Genomic DNA, 22,233 nt, shown 5'->3' on the forward strand with positions numbered 1-22,233 from the left:
ATGTTGTTACTTTAATGAGTTACTTTAGTTTCTTTTCATCCTTAATCTACATCATCTTACGCTAAAAAATTTCCCTGTTGTTTTTCCTAAGCTTCTGAATTAACTATTATTTGTCGCCACTTCTACTCATTCTGAACTAGAAAAATATTTTCTTTGAAAAGGTGTCCCCTTTGAAATTTAAGGTAAATTTTAGGTGCATTTCAACATTAAAGAAAAATTATAACTATAGCCATAATATCATTTATGATCTACCCTAAACCCTAAATTGATAATATAGTATAAAAAAAATTGACTGTTTTCTTCACTAAATTAATCCGTGCTAGACATCAAGATTTTATTAAAATATAAAAAAAACATGCGAGACTACACAAAATCTTTGATAAAATTACATATTATATATATATATATATATATATATATATATATATATATATATATATATATATAGACCATTATGAATAAATTAAATAAAATCACGATTTCTTTCAAAAAAAATCCTTCCATAATTTAAATTTTATATACTTTAACACTCACTTTTTAGAAATTTTTGTTTTAAAAAATTTAATATTAATTTTCTTTAGTCTATCTTTATTAGATTTTCTTTTAGTTCATTGTTATTTTCAGTATTAGATTTTATTTTTCTTTCATAAAGTATATTAGTCTATTTAAAAGCTAATGTAATGTTTTTTGAGAAGTAATACGTTGAAATATGAAAAAAGAAAGTTAAAATTGATTCTGTAAACATAAAAGGTGTTATTATATTCTTCTGGATTTGAATGGGTTATGAAAGCAATTAATGGATTAATATTAGTTGTTTGAAATGACTATACATATATATGAATTGAAGTGATGTTTATGTTTGGTGGATATACTTTTGTTATTGTTATATAATAAATAGAAGGGTGGGATGAAATGGAATCCATTTTTCCTGAAAAGCAGGAAGATAAAGTTGGCAGCTGGTTGTTATATACAAAATTAAAAATAAAAGTGAAGGAATAAATGTGGAAAGTGCTTCCCCCTTTTACAACAAAGCTTTCTCTTTTTCTTCATCTCTGCCTCTTCTTCAACCATTCCTTACTTTGCTTATTTTCATACTTCCACCTTTTTCCATAATTTCGATGCTTACTAAGCTTTCTTCTCTTTTTCTTCACTTACATCTATTAATAATTAACTTCATCAAATCAAACCAAAGGTGCTAAGTTTGCTTAGTGCCAACGAAATAATACTCCAAAAGCTTCACCCTCAAAAATATGCCTTATTTTTCTATTTCAATTATCTGCCCACTAGGAGACAACCATCGATCATTTCTTTCTTTATCTAGTGGTTTTCAATTCTTCCTTTTTCTCAACTTGTAATCACAATATATCTATATCATAATCAAAAAGATATATATACATTAATTATGTCCAATATCTTTAAAAGATGTTTTAGAAATTTAAAAAGGAATATATATGTAATTTTTATTTTAAACTATGTGAACTATTAATAATTATATATGTCGTGATATTAAAAACTATATGAAAATAATTTATATTTTGTCCAAAAAGATATTAGTAAAAAGAATCTTAAAACACATACTTTATTTTTTTATAGTAAATGGTAATTATTGTTTGTAGTGATGCATGTGCAGAAGTTTCCTCCTTTTTGGCATATACCTTTTTAGAGAACAAATTGTGATTTGAGTTTCCTTAGGGCATAATTTTTGTTTTTTCTTTTGTTCTCTTTATCATAAACAGTAGTTAGGCCAAACTTTTGAATACATCTACATTCTTTAGATCTTACATTCTTTGCTTCAGTATGTCACCTTTTACTTTTTATGTGTGTTTTTTGTTACACCTTTTATGTATGTTACGATAGTGAACAACAAATGTACAAAATTCAGATCTACCGACATATAAATCTTTAGTTTTTTTTTTTTCACTTTATACTAAAAGTACGCACGTAATTAAATTTTTTTAAAGCAAATGACCAATCAAGAAGGATCTGAGAAATTTTTTTTACAGGCATTATAATAGTAAAATAAGTGAAAATACAAAAAGTTAAAGGGAAAGTTTGGAAAAGTTCAAAAATTAGATCAAGTTGAATCAATCTTTATTTTTAAGTTTCAATTATGGATTAAATAAATTCAAAGATTCATTTTCGGTTTTTGCACCAAAATAGGCAAATATGCCTTCAATATTACCAAAATGGACAAATTTTGATCCAAAGTGAAGTCATGGGGGGCCAAAACGACTTCAAATGAAGAAGTCGTGTCTCCCCAACACGACTTCACACTGTTCATTTGTTCAGTGTTGAAGTCGTGCAACCCAAAAACGACTTTAGAACATGGTAATCGATTACCAGAGACTTGTAATCGATTACAAAGTCATTTTTCATAAAAATTAAAAAAAAATTAAAGTTGTGTGGGGGTTAACGACTTCTCTTATTGAAGTCGTGCACCCTCCTCCCATTCTTACTTTTTATATTTTTTAATTTTTTTATTAATTAAAATCATTTATAATTTGTAAATAATATTTTTAAATGTATTTAATATAATTAAAATTATATCTAATTAATAATTATATTTTTTAATATTATTAAATAAATAAATTTTATAATTTTAATCATTTTTGTAATTAAATTAAATTTTTTATAAAATAATTTTAATTAAATAATTTATAACTATAATTATTTTAATTATTTAATTAAAATTTAAAAATAATTATATTTTATTATAATTTATTTTTTTGAATTTTTATGATTGTAGAATATCTTTTAACAAATTATAATTAATTAATAATTTTTTTTCACTATAAACTATTTAATTAATAAAAATACTAAATATTAACTATTTAATTAATTAACTATTTTTGTAATTAATTATAATAAAAAATAATTTATGATGAAATATAATAAGTTTATAATTTTTATTTATGTAATCACAATAATTATGGTTAGAAATTATTTAATTGAAATATATTTTATAAAAAATTAATTTAACTACAAAAATAAATAAAACCATAAAATATATTTATTTAATAGTATTAAAAAACTTTAATTATTGATTATGTATAATTTAAAATGTTTTATATACATTTAAATATATTATATAAAACTTATAAATCTTTTTAAATAATAAAAAAGTAAAAAAATAAAAGTGTGAAAGGGGTGCACGACTTTAAGTAAAGAAGTCGTGAACCCCAAACGTTTTGAACTTTTAAAATTTTTTAGGGTTAAATATGTTTTTAGTCCCTAAACTATTGGTCGTTTCTGGTTTTCGTCCCTCTTTCAAAGTAAGGTACAATTTGGTCCTCATTCTTTTTGAAACGTTCGTTTTAGTCCTCGAAAACTAAACACTGTTTAAAAATTTGGTCCTCATTTAGCAACAAATGAGGACTAAAACCAAAATTCCGATGACTAAAACGAACGTTTCGAAAAGAATGAGGACCAAATTGTACCTTACTTTGAAAGAGGGACGAAAACCAGAAACGACCAATAGTTTAGGGACTAAAAACATATTTAACCCAATTTTTTATTATTTTAAATAGTTTATAATAAAAAAATTATTAATTAATTATAATTCAAGAAAAAAAGGTATAATATAATAATTAAAATTCATAAAATTAAATTATAATGAAATATAATTTTTAAATATTAATTAGATATAATTTATATTATTTTAAATATATTTAAAAATATTATTTATTAATTATAAATCATTTTAATTAATAAAGAAATTAAAAATTAAAAAAAGATAAAAGTGTGTGGGGGGTGCACGACTTCTCGTATTAAAGTCGTGACCCCCCGATACAACTTCAATACTTTCATTATTTTTAACGAAAAAAAGACGTGGTAATCGATTACAGTGTTTGGTAATCGATTACAGCACCCCGAAGTCGTTTTTGGGGTGCACGACTTCAACACTGGTCAAATGAACAGTGTGAAGTCGTGCAGAGGGGGCACGACTTCTTCAATTGAAGTCGTTTGGACCCCATGACTTTCCCATTTTCGTAATTTCGGTTGAATCTGTCCATTTTGATAATATTAAAGGCAGATATGTCTAGTTTGATGCAAAAACCTTCAGTTACATGTCACCAACTTTTCATTTTATAATATTACCTCCTTTTTTTTGGCTTTAATTCTTTTGTTGATGATTGATTTAGATGTGGTTAGTTTTTTCATCTGTAAGAATTGAATGCCTATAAGAAAATTTATCATGCTCAATCAATTGAAATAAATGGATTTCTCTTAATTGAAGGAATCTGATTTTACACTCAAATATGAGGTGATAGAAAACGTAAATTTTATTCAAATGTATTGTATTATTTGTTGAAATTTATTCAAAATTATAAAATTAAATGAGATAGACATTCATTAAATATAAGTTTAAGATTCACAGTTTTTATATTTTTAAATAAGTTTCAACTATATGTTTCTTGTTATGTATAACTTTGTAGAATTATTAAATGAGTTAAACTACTTTGTTTAATAATGAATTTTTATTATAAAATATATATATATATATATATATATATATATATATATATATATATATTTATTTAAATTGTTCTAACTGTCTTTTATTACTTCTTAACTTCGAGTGAGAAAAACTATTGTTTTTATATTATGTCATTGATAGAGAGGGAATGAAAATTAAGAGACGTGACATAGACGACATACAAATCGACGTGAGAGGCAGCGAAAAGGTATTTGGGCTTGAGCCAGATCAGACCCATTTTTTTCATAAGTGGGCCCTCTTTTCAGCGTTATTCATTTACATTACTGTATTTATTTATTGACGATAAATATTCGGTCATGCAGAAAAAGGAAGGGATGAGAAAAATGTGGTAATTATGTGAAGAAATAGATTTGAAGATTAGATAATAATCACATAACTAATAAAGTCACGTCCTTCTTCTCTTTATCTGAGATTTGTCAATATATGAACAGTACAAGGTTTGGCTTAGCCTAAAAGAAAGAAGAATCAAAAAAAGAAAATCACGGGAAAATTCGTTGGTTCTTTAATGAGTGTGGGTCTGATTTGAGACATGGAAAGTAGAAATGTTAGTGTGTTTGTAGGGCATGTTTGTGATGGATGATCCCTCATGCAAAGAGAGCTAGGTTTTAAAAAGGGTTAATGGATCCCAATGGTTCCACTAAATTGATGGTGGAGCCCTAGCAAGTTGGTTGTCGCATAAGGACACAACCCAAAATTGTCTTAATGGAGGATGGTAAGAAAAGGGGTGCGTCACCAAGGTCTTAACGGTTGGACATCCAACGTTATAAAACGATTTCATGAGTGGATGTAAACTTTATCTTACAAAACCGATCGATTTTATAAGATTGAATTAGATTTAAAATTTATTTCTAACCTAAGATCTAATAATTATAAATTAAATTTTATTCTAACAAAACTTATTATCACTTAAAGAAAGATTTATTATATTTTAAGTTTACTATTTCATTTATTGTTAAATGCACCATTTATTAATGTTTAGTTCTACATTAAATATATCTAAAGTTCACTTCTTAGTATTACCATTTAATCATAATATAATCTTTCTTGGATTAAGAGGCACACTCATTAGGGTAAACAAGGACCCTCCAAACTTTGTTCCACCCAATCACTCCCTTCTTTATCTTTTTTCTTTCTTTCTCTACCTTTAAGACCTATCTTGCTCTTCACTTTACTTTCCAAACCTTTCTTTCTAACCACCATAAAATTCAAATACCTAAACCTTTTGGAAACTACTCTTATATATTTAAATTTATATATAATATATCTTTCTCAAGATATGGGTTTTATCTAACTGGCTTTTTTTTTGTTCAAATAATGGTGGCTGCCTCTTCAAATTCTCCGTCTTCTGCTGCCACTTATTTCTCATAAAGTTGCCTTAAATATTCTTTTTGATCTTTCTGATATATCGGCATATATAACTTTATTAAGTGGCAGCAGGTGATTAAGATTGATTGGATTTGACCATGCTCTAACGTTGCTAATCTAAATTACCAAACAGCTTCCAATAATGTTTTTTTATTATGACCAAACTTTTATTGGTAGTCTAGCATATCAATTAACAATGACAGAACCAAGCTACAGATTAAACATTGAAGTCAAAAGTAATATCATAAAATACAATTCTGTTACCCCTCACCCAAGTAAATCATACCACAATGTACAAAGATACTACTAATAATCATAATATAATTAACTACAACAATAATAATAACCTTGAAAAGCTACTGCACGTTTTATATATATATATATATATATATATATATATATATATATATATATATATATATATATATATATCATGTTAATCTTTTTTCTACAAGAATCTTCTTGTAGTTGGAGGAAAAACATGTTTGGAGCAGCTTGTTTGTTATGATGATTGAAAATGTCTGCATATGTTCCCGAATTCCTAATCATTTGTAATGAGTGCATTTATACTTAACAGGAACAAAGTTACAAGTTCTATGCTTATTAATTAATACATGTGATAAAATTACAAATTAATCACTGAAACAAGATAGTGCAACAGTGAGGAATATAAATATAAATTTGATGGCCAAATATGACTGTGTATATATTTAAATTTAAAGTACTATCAATCTTTGATTCACAGATATTCGTTATCCAATTTTGATTCTTTTATAACTTAAGATATATAGGTGAACTTTATCTGCGACGGTAATTAAGTTATAAGAGTGTAGTAATTAGTATGTTTTTGATTGAAGAAAGAAGAATGATACGACGTGAATCGAAGAACAGAAGGCATCGTATACCATATCTTGTTGGTTTGGAACAAAAGGGAAGAGTGGAGAAGGCCCCTCTAAAGACACTGTTGCTTAAGTCCCACCAAAAGAAAAGGGTATTGGCATCTACAAAAGACAAGGATTTAGGATGGAGACAAAGTTTCCACACACATTCGAGGCTTTCGCAGACTTTAAGAAAGGGGGATAAACATTTGGTTCTTTTGCCTAAGGTCACTATCCAAAGCAATTCATTACACCGTCCTCTCTTTCCTTATTTTTTTTTTCTCTCTTTCCTTTTGTCCATGACTTCGTGCATGAAAGTAAGGGAAAGTCTTGGATCCAAAATTCCCTCACAGAAAAAATCTATATATGGATGTGTAGATTTTCCTAGTAACGCACATATTCTGCGCCTTTGTCCTCTTTGGGATATGCTTTTCATGGACTTATCATTTGAAAGTGATGAGATTGAAGGATCCAAGGCACTTGCATGTGCTGCTATTTCAGAGACTTGGTTAACACTGTCAGTAGTGATGATGATGATGATCATCAGCATCATAATCATGGAGGTACCACCATTTTGTAGCTGTTAGTAACCCCCACCATTCATGCATGCATGCATATATGCTTTTGTGGTAGCCCGGTATGGTGGGTGTGTGCAAGTGGTCTCTGAAAGAGTTGGTCAAAAGAGAATGCATGTGATGGTGGAACTAGCACACGCGATTCTTAAACCAAGAATGTTTTTCTGTGTGTGTGTCTGAGGAATACATCTCAAACGGACGAATAATTCGGCTTTTGATGTGTGTCGTTAGGTCACTTTCGCGCATATGTGTGTTGAGGATGAGAAAAAACATTTCCCTCGTAACATGTTTGGAACATCTTGTGTCATTCGACTCTCTAACGTAAATAAATACTTAATATAACAAACTTGACTTATGCTCTGACATACATTGGTTTGAAATTCACAAAAGGATTCAAAAGTTGTGTCCATGTTCATTTCCCCTCGAGATCAAGCCTTAATTGTTATTACTTTTTAGGTTTTCAGAATAAGATTATTTCAAGACATGTTAGTTCTATGAAAGCTTCGTGTTGGATTATGTTGACATGGTATAAAATATAGGGTGATGGCAAACAAACAAACATTTTGTTTTTTATTTTACACCCATCCTAATGGTATTTTTATTTTAAAATATAAAAAAAATTAGATGAATCAAGTAAAAAATAAAAATATTATTATTTTCAGATGTTAGAAAGATATAGAAAAATTTTACCATGTATATTATAACTATTCTAAAATATAAAATTTTCTGGATCATAAAATTTAAAAATTATTTTTCTGTCTGAAAATATATATATATATATATATATATATATATATATATATATATATATATATATATATATATGATACCTTTTTAGTAAGTATACCAAATCGTTCGAGTAATACAGTGAATTAAGTTAAGAGTATCGTTCTCCCAAGAGAATTTGAGTCATGTTATTCAATTAAAATTACTGATAACATTTGAGGTTTCAAATTGGCAATTAGCATGAAATTAACTACAAATATTTAAGATTTAAAAATACGATAAAAGATCACTGGAATTGGTCTACGACTAACATTATAGTAATATCCTAGACAACATATATTCTCTGTTCAAGCATTCACACAAGAGTATCTTGGTTTAATTCCTTAAAACAAGGTCTAAAATTATCTATTGTATTATTAATTCCTTAATTATTTCATCACATAATTTTGCATTAAATTCAGATGTTGAGAATGACCAAAAGCACAGAAGTTATTCCTAGCGTAGTTACTTTTAGTTTCTTTTCTTACGTTTATGGTTCTAAAAATACTTCCAAGTACAAAAGAACTTTTAAAGAGAATAATACTTCCGTATGATCAAAAACAAGTCAAGAAAAGAACAAGAACAGATACATATATTACACAGAAAATTTATATTAATGTGTTGTCATACAACCAATTCCAATGAATAGAAAATTTAGCCTATCCTAGACATCTCAAACATACTCTTTACAGCAATTCCTTGCAAAAAGTGAAGTCTAGATGTCTTGAAAGGTCTCCTGAGTTCTCCACTATTTTTCTGGCTTTTTCGTGTGTCAGAAGCTGGTTTCTGCCTTTCTGTCACGTCTTTTAAAGCCATTAACTTCATTAGTTCGCTCAGCGCATAGGTGTGTGTGCGCTGTGCGAATTTTCTTTAACTGTTTCACTTTAACTGATGTTATTCGCTCAGCGCACAGGTACTGGTGCGCTATGCGAATTTTCTTTTTCTGGCAGTGCGAATTTTGGCTTTCGCTTTGCGAAAATTGGCTGACAAACTCCAAATTATACACCCTTTCTTGTCCAATAATTTACCTAACAATCTACTTCCTATTACAACTTTTCACTGAGTAATAACATGAATAATTATAAGATTGAGATAATTTATAAGTGTAGAAACAACTTTTTTTCACACTTATCAAAAAATATATATATATATATATATATATATATATATATATATATATATATATATATATATATATATATATATATATATATACATATATATATATACATATACATATATATATATATACATATACATATATATATATATATACATATACATATATATATATATACATATATATATATACATATACATATACATATATACATATACATATATATATATATATATACATATACATATACATATATACATATACATATACATATATACATATACATATACATATATATATACATATATCTATATATATATATACATATATATATATATATACATATATATATAGATATATACATATAAATATATATATATATATATATATATATATATATATATATACCAATAATAAAATAAAACATTAGCAAAGTGAGAGTTTGATAAAACTTTTGCATTCGAGTAAAATTATATATAAAATAATCTTAAAATTGAGGTAAAAAAAACTAAAATATGATAATATGCAATATGTAATAGAAATGTTCTAAATATTCTAACCTCTCATATGTTTAGGATTTAAAAAAAATTAATGAGAAATTTAATGAACTAAACTTATTTTTATTCAAATTCCATCACACATTGTCACTTAAACCCATAGTTTTGCATGAATAATTGGAATCTGATTAAAATATTAATTGGTTAATTTTTTTTTTTTACATTATTATGTAATCATTGATTATCACATATGATAAATTAATAATTTTTATAATAACTACTTTTAAAATAACTTATGAAAAGAATTTTAATTAGTTAACAGTATAGAAGTTTCTGTATATGAAAATACTTCTTTAACTGTACTAATATAAAAGATCTACCACGTAAACATTCTAAAATTACATGTATATATTCAAAAGTAATACCAACCTACACAGTTACAGGAGATCCATAATACAATATGATGGGGTGCAGGAAGAAACAGTCTATACAATATTACATACGGCTCCTGGCCCAAAATAGAAAACAACCAGAAATTCGGTTTTTTCAACATATGGATTTCTTTTAGTGAATTTGTTTTTTCATCTTCGTAATTTCCTTTAGTATTTTCACAAAGGATCCCGATATATTAACAATTATATTTTAATAACTTTTTTATAAAGTTACGTGTGAGCGTATCATTAGATCGTTTGGAATAAAAGTAAAATGTGAAAGTGTGATGTGCACAAAGTCATAGGGTTAAGAGATTGGTCATTTCAAAATTACCTCTCACCGTACTTGATCTCTTCATTCTCTCATATTTCTCAATTTTCGTTCTCTCTCTTCATTTTGGTTCTCTCTCCTCATTTCCGTTTTCCTTCCATTTTGGTCCTCTTTTCAACCTTTGGTGAAGCTCCTGATTTGCGAGGGACGAACCCAAAGCTCCAACCTTTGGTGAAGCTCCTCATTTGCGTGGGACGAACCCAAAGTCCTCTTTCCTCAATTTAGTCCTCCATTTCGTTCGTTTTAGTGGTGGGTTTTTTTTCTCGAGAAAAATTTGTAGAATTCAAGGAAATAGATGTGTGATCAATAAAGCTAATTGTATTATTTTTTAGGATGACTGTATTATTTTTTATGATTAATGTATAATGGTATCACTGTAATGAACATGGTCAGGTTAATAGTAATGGAATACAATGAACCTATGTGGTCATCATTGAATGTTAAAATATTTTACCATCATTGCACTTGAAAAACAACCATTCACATTCAACTCACTCACTCATCTAAAAAAATTGAAAAAAAAATGAGCAAAACCATTCATGGGGAGTGTTATTCATCCAACTGGGGAGTATAGTTAAAAATTTTGCACAAATGGCCCTCTGGCGTCTAGTAATGGATTACAATACCCTTGTAATCGGTTACCAAGGCAGAAAATGACCATCAATGCTCATGGACCTCATCTAACTTACACGAAAGCACCTAAATGACTTTTTTTTTTCAATAATTCAATGACCTAACGTTTGCATTGTTGCGCTAAACACCACCCGTGACCATTAAACTCACTCACCCATCTAAAATAAGAAACATGAAACAATAACTTGAAAGTAAACTCATTTAGAAAGCTTAGAAAAAATTTGTTTTTTGGAAGTTAACTGCATCTAGTACAGTGGTCTAAAAATTATGGGTTGGTAGTCATTTGGAAAATCTTTGAGTCTAGATTCCAACAAAAATCAACTCATTTGGAGTTCGGTGAAGAAAATTAAGAGGAAAAAACCCAGACAGAGTTGGCAAAAATTACAAATTAGTAGTCATTGGAAATATTTTTGAGTCTAGTTTCTAATAAAAAAAGAATCACATCATTTGGAGGTCGGTGGGAAAAGTTATCATTAAAATAGCCAGCAAAGGTCAACGCTTGACAGCATGTTATCTCACTTGATGGAGAAGGCAAGAGAGGTAGAGAGTCAGAATGCTACAACGATGGAGCAACTTTGGGAGAGGTCATTTCGATATCCCAATGGATGAGAAAACAAGAGCAAATCACGAGAGAGAGACAACACAAAAATGTGAAAACAAAATGAGACAACATATAGATGAAGAGAGATTTCACTGGATGTTACGGTGGTTGGTGAGAACGATGGGTAACCAAGAGACAAGAGTGAGAAAAAGACTTGAGATAGAATGAGAAAAAGACTTGCTGAGAGGAAGAATATGAACTCTTTTCTCATTTCCAAAACACCCTCTGCATAAGATTTCATTTCTGAAAATATTATTTGAAATGGACCAATCAAATACCACCACTTGACTTGACATTATAAAAAAGTTGACAAAAAATGAGTTGTTAAACAAACATTTTCCTTTCACAATAATTATCACTTTGTTTGGAGCATGAAAAAACAAATTTTCGAATTGTGTGATCTGGGAGCTTCTTTACTTCTAAATTGTAAAATCTGGATTTTTTTTAAATTGTATAATCTGGAAAATCTGAAATTGTATGATCTGTGAGCTTTTTTTTTAACTTTTAAATCTTTTCTAATTTAGTCAGTTGAATAAATTTAGTTTGATTACGCTTCCACTGTTCAATTGATTGGGGCATTTACTTTCTCCATTTCATAGTTTTCATGTGAAACCCATGCCGTTGCTTAAAAGATTAAATTGTTCGTCTTGCCATTTTTACCACCGCGTACTTTTTTCACACACCTATAAATCGATATATTAATAAAAAATATTTATTTTTTAATTTTAATATATTTGGTAGGAAATGATTTTTAAATTTAATTTGATCTTACAAAATCTGTTCGTAAGATTTGCACTCACTTATATATTGTAAATTAATTTTATCTCTTATTAATGTGAGATCTCAAATACATTTTCTCGTGTCGAAACATGTAAATTAATTTTATCTCTTGTTAATGTGAGATCTCAAACACATTCTCTCGTGCCGAAACATATATATAATCTTAAATGTGAAATTAAAGATAATCGATGGTATGATAGTAGTCTAACCGCGGATGGTATAATAGATCGAGTCCACATTAAATATTTCAAAAGTAATATAATAGACCTAATAAATAACTTAAAAACTCACTTATAACATGAAATTTACACCAAATTTTATATTGTAAACTTATTATATCTCTAATTAATTTTGAATCTTCAATAAAATTTTATATATTTTGACATTTTTAAATTTCTAAAATATTTTTTTGAAAAGCAATCATCCATTGACATTACTTATTATCGTTAGTTATTATTGCTTTCTTGATGTCATATACGTTTTTTTACTTATAGTTGTCATAAATGAACTAAAAATTAAAGTATTTTAAATATGATAATTTGAAAATCATTTTAAATTATGTAACTTTTATGAAAAAAAAAAACGATTTTTAAGTTTTATAATTTGAAAGTTTTTCTTAGAAAAACAATTTCTAGATTACACAATCCAAAATTAAAAAAAAAACTTCTAGATTACATCATTTGAGAAAGTAAAATATGACTTTTACATTATGCAATTTAAATTATTTTTATGTAAAAGTGAATTTTAAATAGTGTAATTTAAAAAATATATATATATATACTAAAAAATAACTCAGATTACATAATCCCGAAATATGTTTTAAGTACAAAGTAAGAACTTTTTATATTTTTAAGGGTGCATAAAGAAAATATAGGGTAAAGAAAGAAATCCCCTGAAGTGGGTGTAGTAAGCCCAGAAAAGGTGTACCATCTGCTTCAAGCCGAATTAGGTATGGTATGTTTTTTTTTCTTCATCACCTCTTACTAACTTCAAGGCCAGTAAAAAAGTTATTTTACATTATCGTTTCATAACATGTTTGGCCTAGTGAAAACATAATTCTATAAATTACATGTTTTAAAATTTTAAAATACTTTATTTAAAACTGTATAAATGGTACTTACTTTTATCTTATTTCGAAAATTTATGTTTGTGCTGTTGGAATTATACATTGGTGAAAAAACCATTGGTAGATCTAAACACATGTTAAAATGTGCAGTTGTCGGTTCAAGTTACAAGAACCAAAAAGACAGTGTAGTGATGAACTGTCGTCTTACTTTCAACAACATTTCTTAGCAAATCAAGAACATTCTAAAATGCCACGTTCATAGTATCTTCAAACCAACTAAAGTGGCTAAGGTGTCAGGAATGTCCAATTAATCAACCTCTTCAAAGTAATGTTATATTAAGAATGATTCCATCAACTAAAATGTGTCAAAGGTCCAAATATAAAGATCAAATTAATAATTAAATTTATTTATTATAAACATTGTTTAATTTAGCTACCATTATTATCATTTTATCTTTTAACTAATTTTTTTTTTCAAAATATATTAGAGAGAACAAAATTATTATTACTTGCAATAGTATTTTATTTTATTTTATCAAAGAGGATTGCCATCCATGTGATTAGATGATCCTTTCGAGAGACATTTATATTAGAAATATTTTTTTCACAGTAATAAATAAAATTTGGATATGATCTCTGAAAACGAAAAAGTTAACCTTTTCAAAATATATATCTTTTATATAGTTTACATTGTCTATTTATTATAAAAGGAGAGCTAATTATAAACTTTTAATTCTTTAAATATCTATGTCATTTCACGTTAAAATCAAATAAGTTGTTATTTTATAGATTGCAACTTCCACTTTTTAGCATTTTTCTACTCCCTTGTATAAACCTTCAAGTGTCACACACACATTTTTTCTTTTATTTATTTTTCATTAGTTTCATATCATAAACTCAAATCAACAAAACTCCAACTACAGTGACATTTAAATCTGACATAACTTTCCGTTACTTAGCACTCATATTAAAATATGACCTAACATAAAAAAATCATAAATATAGAACACAAAAAAGGTCTTGTATATATACTATGAACTATTAAATAGATAGCTATCAACCCTTCCCAACGTCTTACTCTTAAATATATAGCTATCTATAGCTATAATAATTATCTCGTACCTTATTATTTTAATTTCTTTCTGTTTTGCTATTCTTATACATTCTTTCTTAGGCTGACAATACCATTGATATCAATTTAATATTTGGTAGCCATAATAACTCATAATTTTCTTACACTCACCCAATCGGAGATAAAACTAAATGTTTTATGTATTCTTGAACGTTTAATAACTAAATAAATAAAATAGAAACAAAATGACAAAGTTATATAAACTTCCTAATAATTCGTAAGAAAAAGGAGAAAAAAATAGGGAATATGTGGTCACTAACTTTCCTACCAAATCGTCCTTCTTTCCTTTGTTATAGTAAATATGACAAATAGAGCATTTTATATTCATTTAATGTCTAATCAATTTGGTGGAGAATAATCCACAATATCTTCCCATCTTCTTTTCCTTGTAAAAATATTTATTCAGACAAATTTAAAATTGTAGAAGTATGCATTTTTTTAGTGAGATTTGCTATTCTTGATCATTAAAGAAAAAACATAGTTATGAAAATTAGTGAAGCTCTTTTTCCTTTGTTAACCAAGTTGTTTTTCTTTCTCATAAATGTCTACGAAACATAGAATATCACAGAGCATGCTCCAAAAGCAGAACTTTGAGATTATGTTTTGTGTCATTATCATCAATCACCAACTTCAGGTTTTTTTTGGCTAAACCAGGACCATTCACAGTAACACTATGCTTCTTCTCAACATAACACTCAACTTACTAAAATAAAACCTTGATTTTTTATTAAACAATGTGTTACAAACACTTGGAAGCATTAATTAAAGAAATATTAGGAATTTCTTTTACAGAATCTTTTTCATGCAAATCTTTATTTTTAACAAATTAAAAATTCTCAATGATGATCTGCCTTAATCTTTCGTGCAGTTGTTTATTACTCAAATAGAAAAAAAAAATAATAAAGAAAAAAAGGAAACATTTAATGTATATACGCCCTTGAATATGAATATAGTTTTGATATATTATTACTTCCACGGGTCTTCCACCTAAGAAACGTAGACTTATTTATAAAGCATTACTAACGGTCACTTTTCTTTTACATCTTTTATGTATTGAGAAATATATTAATGAGAAGTGCTAGTAATGTTACAATTTCATATTTTACTTATTGAAAGTTTTCAAGACGAGTAGAATCATAAAAAGTTCATTATATGCTAATCTATTTTTTTAATGAAGTTTAACTAATGAGAGAGCATCATGATAAAAACATAAAACATACCAAATTCCGTTTTTCCTTTATAAATTTAACTAATGAGAAGGTTTGGCTAAGTGTCTTGTTTGTAAAATAGATTTAATTTGATGTGTTAATGTAAATAAATCGTAAAGTGTGATGAATTAAAATGATAGTGACCTAAATTAAAATTGTAATTTTGGTTCGATTTCCATAATTCGTAATTCAAATAAATTTAACTGCAACGCGATATGTGAATTTATGAGTTTATTTATTTTTAGAAATAACATATTTTAGATTTTCTTTTTTTCTTATATGTAATTGAGATTCATTTTTATCTAAAATTTAAATATATTTTAGTCTCAAATTTTAAGTATAATTTTTTAATTAAATTAAGTAAAAGCAATTACATGTTAAATATGTTTTATATTAATATTTAAATTATTTATACCGTTTAATATGTATCATTTAGTTGAAAAATGTGTTTAATAGGTTAAAAAAATTAATTCAATTGAATTGAAAAGACTATATCTATTTATTTTTAAAATATAAGAAAAAAATGTATCAAAATTTTAAATATTTATAAATTTCAATTTTTATATAAATGTTTAAAGATTAAAAATATATTTATTTATTTTTTAAATTATAAATAATATTATTTTATCCATATATATTAAAAAATGTGTATGTTAAATTACGATATTTAAAATTAATTCTATTTATATAATCTAAAATATAAAAAAAAAACATATTATGTATTAAATTTAGAAATATTTTTTAATCTGTTTTCAAACCATATCAAAATAACCTGTTACCTCTGTATAATCGAATCCTCACAATTTTTTTACTTTATCCTTCAGTTTTATCAGTTTTATTCATCACTTGTATAAGGATAATAGTTAAGAAAAAGGAATTCTTTTTTTAATTAAAAATGATATCAGATCGCATTAGAAGATGTAGAAGAACATCACAAAACCAAATAAAAAAGCAACTTAAAATTTAAGTTTGAATTAAAATTAAGTTTGAAGTTCTAAAAGCAACTTAAATCTCATCTCTACCAAATTAAATTTGCAAATAAATTTTTTAGATGCAAACGTACTTTTATTTATTATGAAGTTGAAATTCTAAACTAGGTTTTAAACCTCTAACCGAAAAGCAAAAGTAACATAATATTAAACATATTTCAATGCATGAAGAATTAGTTTTTATCTGAAATATTCCGGATTAAAAGAGCATGTACATATTTAAATCGTATTATTAATACAATTTTTAACGAGTATCTTTAGTGAAATCTTTTTTTTATATTTTTATTAACAAATTTTAAATGTAAGACTTTACTCGAGAAAACTAAATCCACTGTCACCTTGATATTTACTTCTTTAAAAAACTTCTATTTCTGTAGTACATTAAATTCAAAGTTCTGTAAAAAAAAATTAAAGGTCACAGTGCAATAATAACACCCACATTTCCTGGGAAAACACATCGTTTTCTGTCCAACTATCCATCTGCCACCTTTAAACCTAACCTGCAAACCCAACACACAGAGACCATCTATCTATCAAACTTCGCTTTTCTCTTTTTTTTTTTTGAGGTTTTCGCCAAAACCTTCATTTCCCATTACACCCTTTTGGCTTTTGCAACGAAACGACAAAGACCCAAGGGCAACAACCGACCGCACAAAAGCAGGAAGCAGCAGAACAGCGTAATCGTGCTTTTCTTTTTCTCTCACGATGATGGGTCTGAGCAAGCTCGGAACCACGATAATGGCGGTGACGGCGTTTACTCTGGTGGCCCTGGCCGCGGAGATCGTGTACGTGCTGTGGCAACGGCGTCAGACGCTCCGTCCGCGCGTGCGCGTGGAACCCCAGGAGGCTTCGCGCCAGTGTTCTACCTCGTCTTCTCCGAGCGATGATGACTTGGACCTGGAGCTGGAACAGCACGTGATGAAGTGGCACTGTCTTAACGGTCCCTCTAGGGTGCTCTTCACCATTAAGGAGGAAGAGAGAGAAGAGGTTGAGTCCGATAACGGTAACGGTAACAGTTCGTCCGTGGAGTGTAACAAAAAGAAGTGGCTAAGTGAACGTGTGGCGGTGGACGAGGTCGCCATCACCGTCGCGGTCGAGGAATTGTTGGACGAAACGACGCCGTTCTCGACGCCGTGTGCTTCACCTCCGTACTACACGCCGCACGCTTCGCCGAGTCGCGAGTGTCGTAAAGATTAAAACGACGGTTGTTATGGTTAAACACCAGCACCTCGTACGTTAAGAAGAGGTATCAACATTGTAATTTAGAATGCTTAGATTGTGTAGATTTAGATTAAGATTTAGATTGAATGAATATGAATCCAACATTGGAAACGAAAGGGAAAGTTTGTGTAAAATAGTAAAAGTGCTTACTATTACTAGTGAAGTGTGCTTGAATCCGGGGGTCACTCGTTGAATAGTTTTAATAGCATTCATTGTTTCTATACAAAATTCAAAGGGTCTATTACCAAATGAAGGAAAAAAAAACCCTAGATTTTCAAAGTTACGACCGAATTAATTTCTTTGTAAATTAAATGCTAACTTAGCCGTTTATGTAGTTCATTTTTTTACGTTCTTGTAGCTATAAGTTAGTGTGACGATTAATGCTCTATAAAATTGTATTAAATGAAAAATAATGTATTTAATGTCTTGAAAATTTTTAAAAAAATGTATAATGTTTATTATGTATAAAAGAAGTAGGAGAATATCATGAAAGGGTTCTTTTTTTGGATGTGATTGGGTGTGCTTTTCCGAAATTTGATTTAGGTAGTTTATTTTAGCTAAAATTTTGTCTAGTTAATAATCTTGTGTAGATGTTCTCATTTTAAAATATAAAGTTAATAATAAAATTATCGTAGTGTTTTTATCCAACCTTATATAGTTGCTTCATATAATATATTAAAATTAAAATAAAGAAAGAGATATATATTTAAAATCACATATTATCAATACTAGTAAATATTCTTCCTATTCATATCAATGATTTTTATTCATGGTTTCTTCACACAAATGAATGAAAAAAACATTACTATTTGTATGGTTGTGTTTGAACTTTCTTTTAATTTTGCTGTACAAAAGCTCTTTAGTATCTTAATGTAATATCATTTATTAAAAATAAAATTAGAATAAGTTTTCTAATGTTTTGTTAGAAATTAATAATGTCAATAATTCTTTAATATTAAAATATCCATGAATTTTGAGTTAAAGAGCGTCCTTGCTGTCTCCTTCTCTGTCATCTCTTCACTGCACTTTCTTAAAAGCATCATAGTACGCTTTTTTTTCCCTTTTTGGTTTTTGTTTTTGTTTTTACATACAAACTACTCTTAGACCCTTAGACCCCTGTGCACGGGTCGGTCTTTTTTTTTTGTTTTTTAAACTTTGTATTAGCAATATTAATATAATTATTATTATATTTAAATAAATTATTTATTTATATTATTAAATTTAAATATTTTAATTATATATATATATATATGTATGATATTTGAATAATGAATTTAATAATAAGCTAAAAGTTAAATAATTAATTATCACTACTATTTTATAATGAATTAATTACAAATAAGTATGATTATTATTGATATATTTTTGTTAAAGTAATATATTATGGAAAATACAACTAAAAATACAAATATTAACAATAATAATTAATTTAAAAAGTCATATTTGAATATGAATTTGTTTAATTTAAATTATATAATCGTAAAAACCTAAAAAATATAACAATATAGTTAGTATGTGTTTTAAAATAATGATACACAGTATTATAAAATTAAAATAATTTGATAATATAAATAGAATTTCGTAAACTAGTTTTATTATCTAAAACACTTAATTTCTCTCTAATGCTCTTTTTTTTGAGTTTTTTTATCTTCTCTTTAAGAGTTTTAACTCCTTTGTCATCTTCTTGATGATTAGGACCACAAAAATGAGGTATATGTTTATAACCGATCAGTTCTTCATTTAGAGCAAGTTAGTGTCTACCTCTTTTTCCTTTTGTTATTTGTTTATGATCATACTTAGGAAACTCCAACACATGTATCATTGATATTCATTTCTTGGTTCTTTGTCAATCTGTGGTCCTAAGGACTCTTTCCTATCACAATTTGGTAATTCGTAGGTGTTTCTAGAGTTCCTTGTGAGGGGAACAAATATTGTTTGTTCTTAGAGCTTCGTATCTTCGGTGTAAGGTAAGAAAAACTAGTGTTTCTATTTTTATTATGTTTGTTGTGTAAATTTGGTACTTGCATGTATGATAATTTGATTTGATCACAATCTTACTTTCATGTTAGTATTAGTTCCTTAAAATGAATATATTTGATTATTTGATTATTTAATTCTGATATGATGTGATTTAGATGTTTTGTGACCATGAAAAGTATTGTATAATGTTTTCTTGATGTCTGGAATTGGTAGCAAGGTTTAAGGAATGATGAGTTATCAAATTCATAGGTTTTGTGGCTGAAAAAAAAAATGAGATTTTAATAGGCAAGTTTGTAAGATAGGGTGTTGATTGGGAAATATGATGTTTCATGTTTGGTTACATGTTAATTATGACTTGTTAGCACTTTGAGTTGGTAACAATCTGATAGGAAAATTGGTATGGGTCAATGTGATGGTTTTAGAAGGTTTTAAGTTCAAATTAAGGGATTTTGACATGTGAATTTTTTGTATAAGGGTTAGGAGAGAAAACCAAAAGTTTAAGATTGATTATTTGGTCATTTAGAGTTATTTTTGATGTCGAAATGAGTGAAATTTGATACAAGAGTGTTTGGTGGTTGATAAGTGGAGTTTAGCTTGGTTTAGAATTAGTTTTAGGGGTTTTGACTAATGATATTTAAAATTAGAAGGTTTGGGATAAAAAAGATGATTTGGGGTTTGTCATAGAGTCATTTATGACTTGCTTGTACCTTTGGTTGATTGAAATTGGTGTTAGAATGAGTATAAATGAATTTGGGTAGTTTAGGGAAGTTGATTTGGTTTTAAGTGGTCATTTTGAGTTAGAGTGGTATTTTTTGAGGTTTTTCAGTGTTAATAGGGTCCTAGGGATTAATTGAAGTGGTGTAGGAAGTGCTCAAAGTCATAGAAGTAGAGTTTCAAGTTATGATATGGCGTTGAACGCCTTTGTCATGGCACTTCCACACCACTTTCCAGTGTCGCTGAGGCTGAGCGTCAGGTTTCCAGTGGCTGTAATGATGAGCATTAATTTTTGGGACTGAGCGCTGCTTCTATAAGTATGAGTTAAAAAGGATTTTTGTGTTGTTTAGTTGTTCTTCTTGGATTGTTTCTTGTGTATTGATGTATATAGAATGATTTCATGTGATTTTTTTTTATTTGTAAGGTTGCTTCTGGTTCTTTAATGTATGATCGTTGGTTTCATGTATTGGTATACTATGTGAATGTGAAATGATATCAATTGTTTCAAAGTTGTGAAAATGAGTTTCAAGGTTGGACTTCTTGGTATTAGTTTCAAGTATTATCAGTATGAATGCAGGAAGCTCAGTCTTGGGGGTTATCCTGATACTCTAATGGTCATTGATTCTCAAGTAGAAAAGATTGATACATGTGGTGAAAGTGACAAGAAGTTTTAGTCTAGGTGCTTCCAGTATAACCGAAGACGCGGTACAGACTAACCACAAACGCATAACCCGCCATAGCTCGGTATTCATTCTAAATTTGGATAGTCTAGTCTAACTCTTGGCATGTTTATGATGTTTTGATTTAATTGTTATATGTGAACTATGTGTGATGCTTGAGATGTTAATGTATTATATGAATTGTTTTTGTATCTAGCTTACTCTTTCTTTTTGTGTTGTCTGTCTATGTGTTGTTTTCACTTTTGCAATGATCACCTTAATCGGTGTGAGCTTAGAAAGGAGACATCTTTTCATGTTGATTCAACGTTTGATTGAAAGATAGAAGCAACATGATAGATAATTTTTGTTTGTTAAGGGCAGGATCTTCTACTCTAGTAACCTCAAATTCCTTATAAGTTATCATATATGTAACATTTTAGTCTAGTAGTTTGATACTATTAAAATGAGATGTTATAATAATTGACAATAATTAATTTATAATGTGTAGTAAAATAATATTGTTATGTGATTAAGATTTATAATTAAATTTGAGTTATATAATATATTAAAATGAAATATGTATACATGGATATTTACTAAATAAAATATATACATATTTTACAAATAATACCAAAAGTAATACTAATACCAATAATAATAATTTCAATTTTAATAATATTGTAACATCATATTTAATAATATAAAATTATTAAACAAAATCGATAAAACTAAAACACGCATACCTAGTATATAATGTGTTACTACAAATATAAAAAATAAACTATAATAA

At 27.5% G+C, this 22,233-nt stretch overlaps 1 protein-coding gene across 1 annotated transcript; it reads left to right on the forward strand.

Annotated features, from left to right (window-relative positions):
- Positions 1-17,299: 17,299 nt before the first annotated feature.
- On the forward strand, positions 17,300-18,264 carry LOC124836181 (uncharacterized). The gene has a single exon (XM_047311284.2). The coding sequence runs from the start codon at positions 17,575-17,577 to the stop codon at positions 18,064-18,066; it is 492 nt and encodes a 163-aa protein (XP_047167240.2). The 5' UTR covers positions 17,300-17,574; the 3' UTR covers positions 18,067-18,264.
- The last annotated feature ends 3,969 nt before the right edge of the window (positions 18,265-22,233 follow it).

This window comes from Vigna umbellata, chromosome 9, assembly GCF_029865625.1.
Source record: "Vigna umbellata cultivar VRB3 chromosome 9, Vumbellata_1.0, whole genome shotgun sequence".
NCBI classification, from domain to species: Eukaryota; Viridiplantae; Streptophyta; class Magnoliopsida; order Fabales; family Fabaceae; genus Vigna; species Vigna umbellata.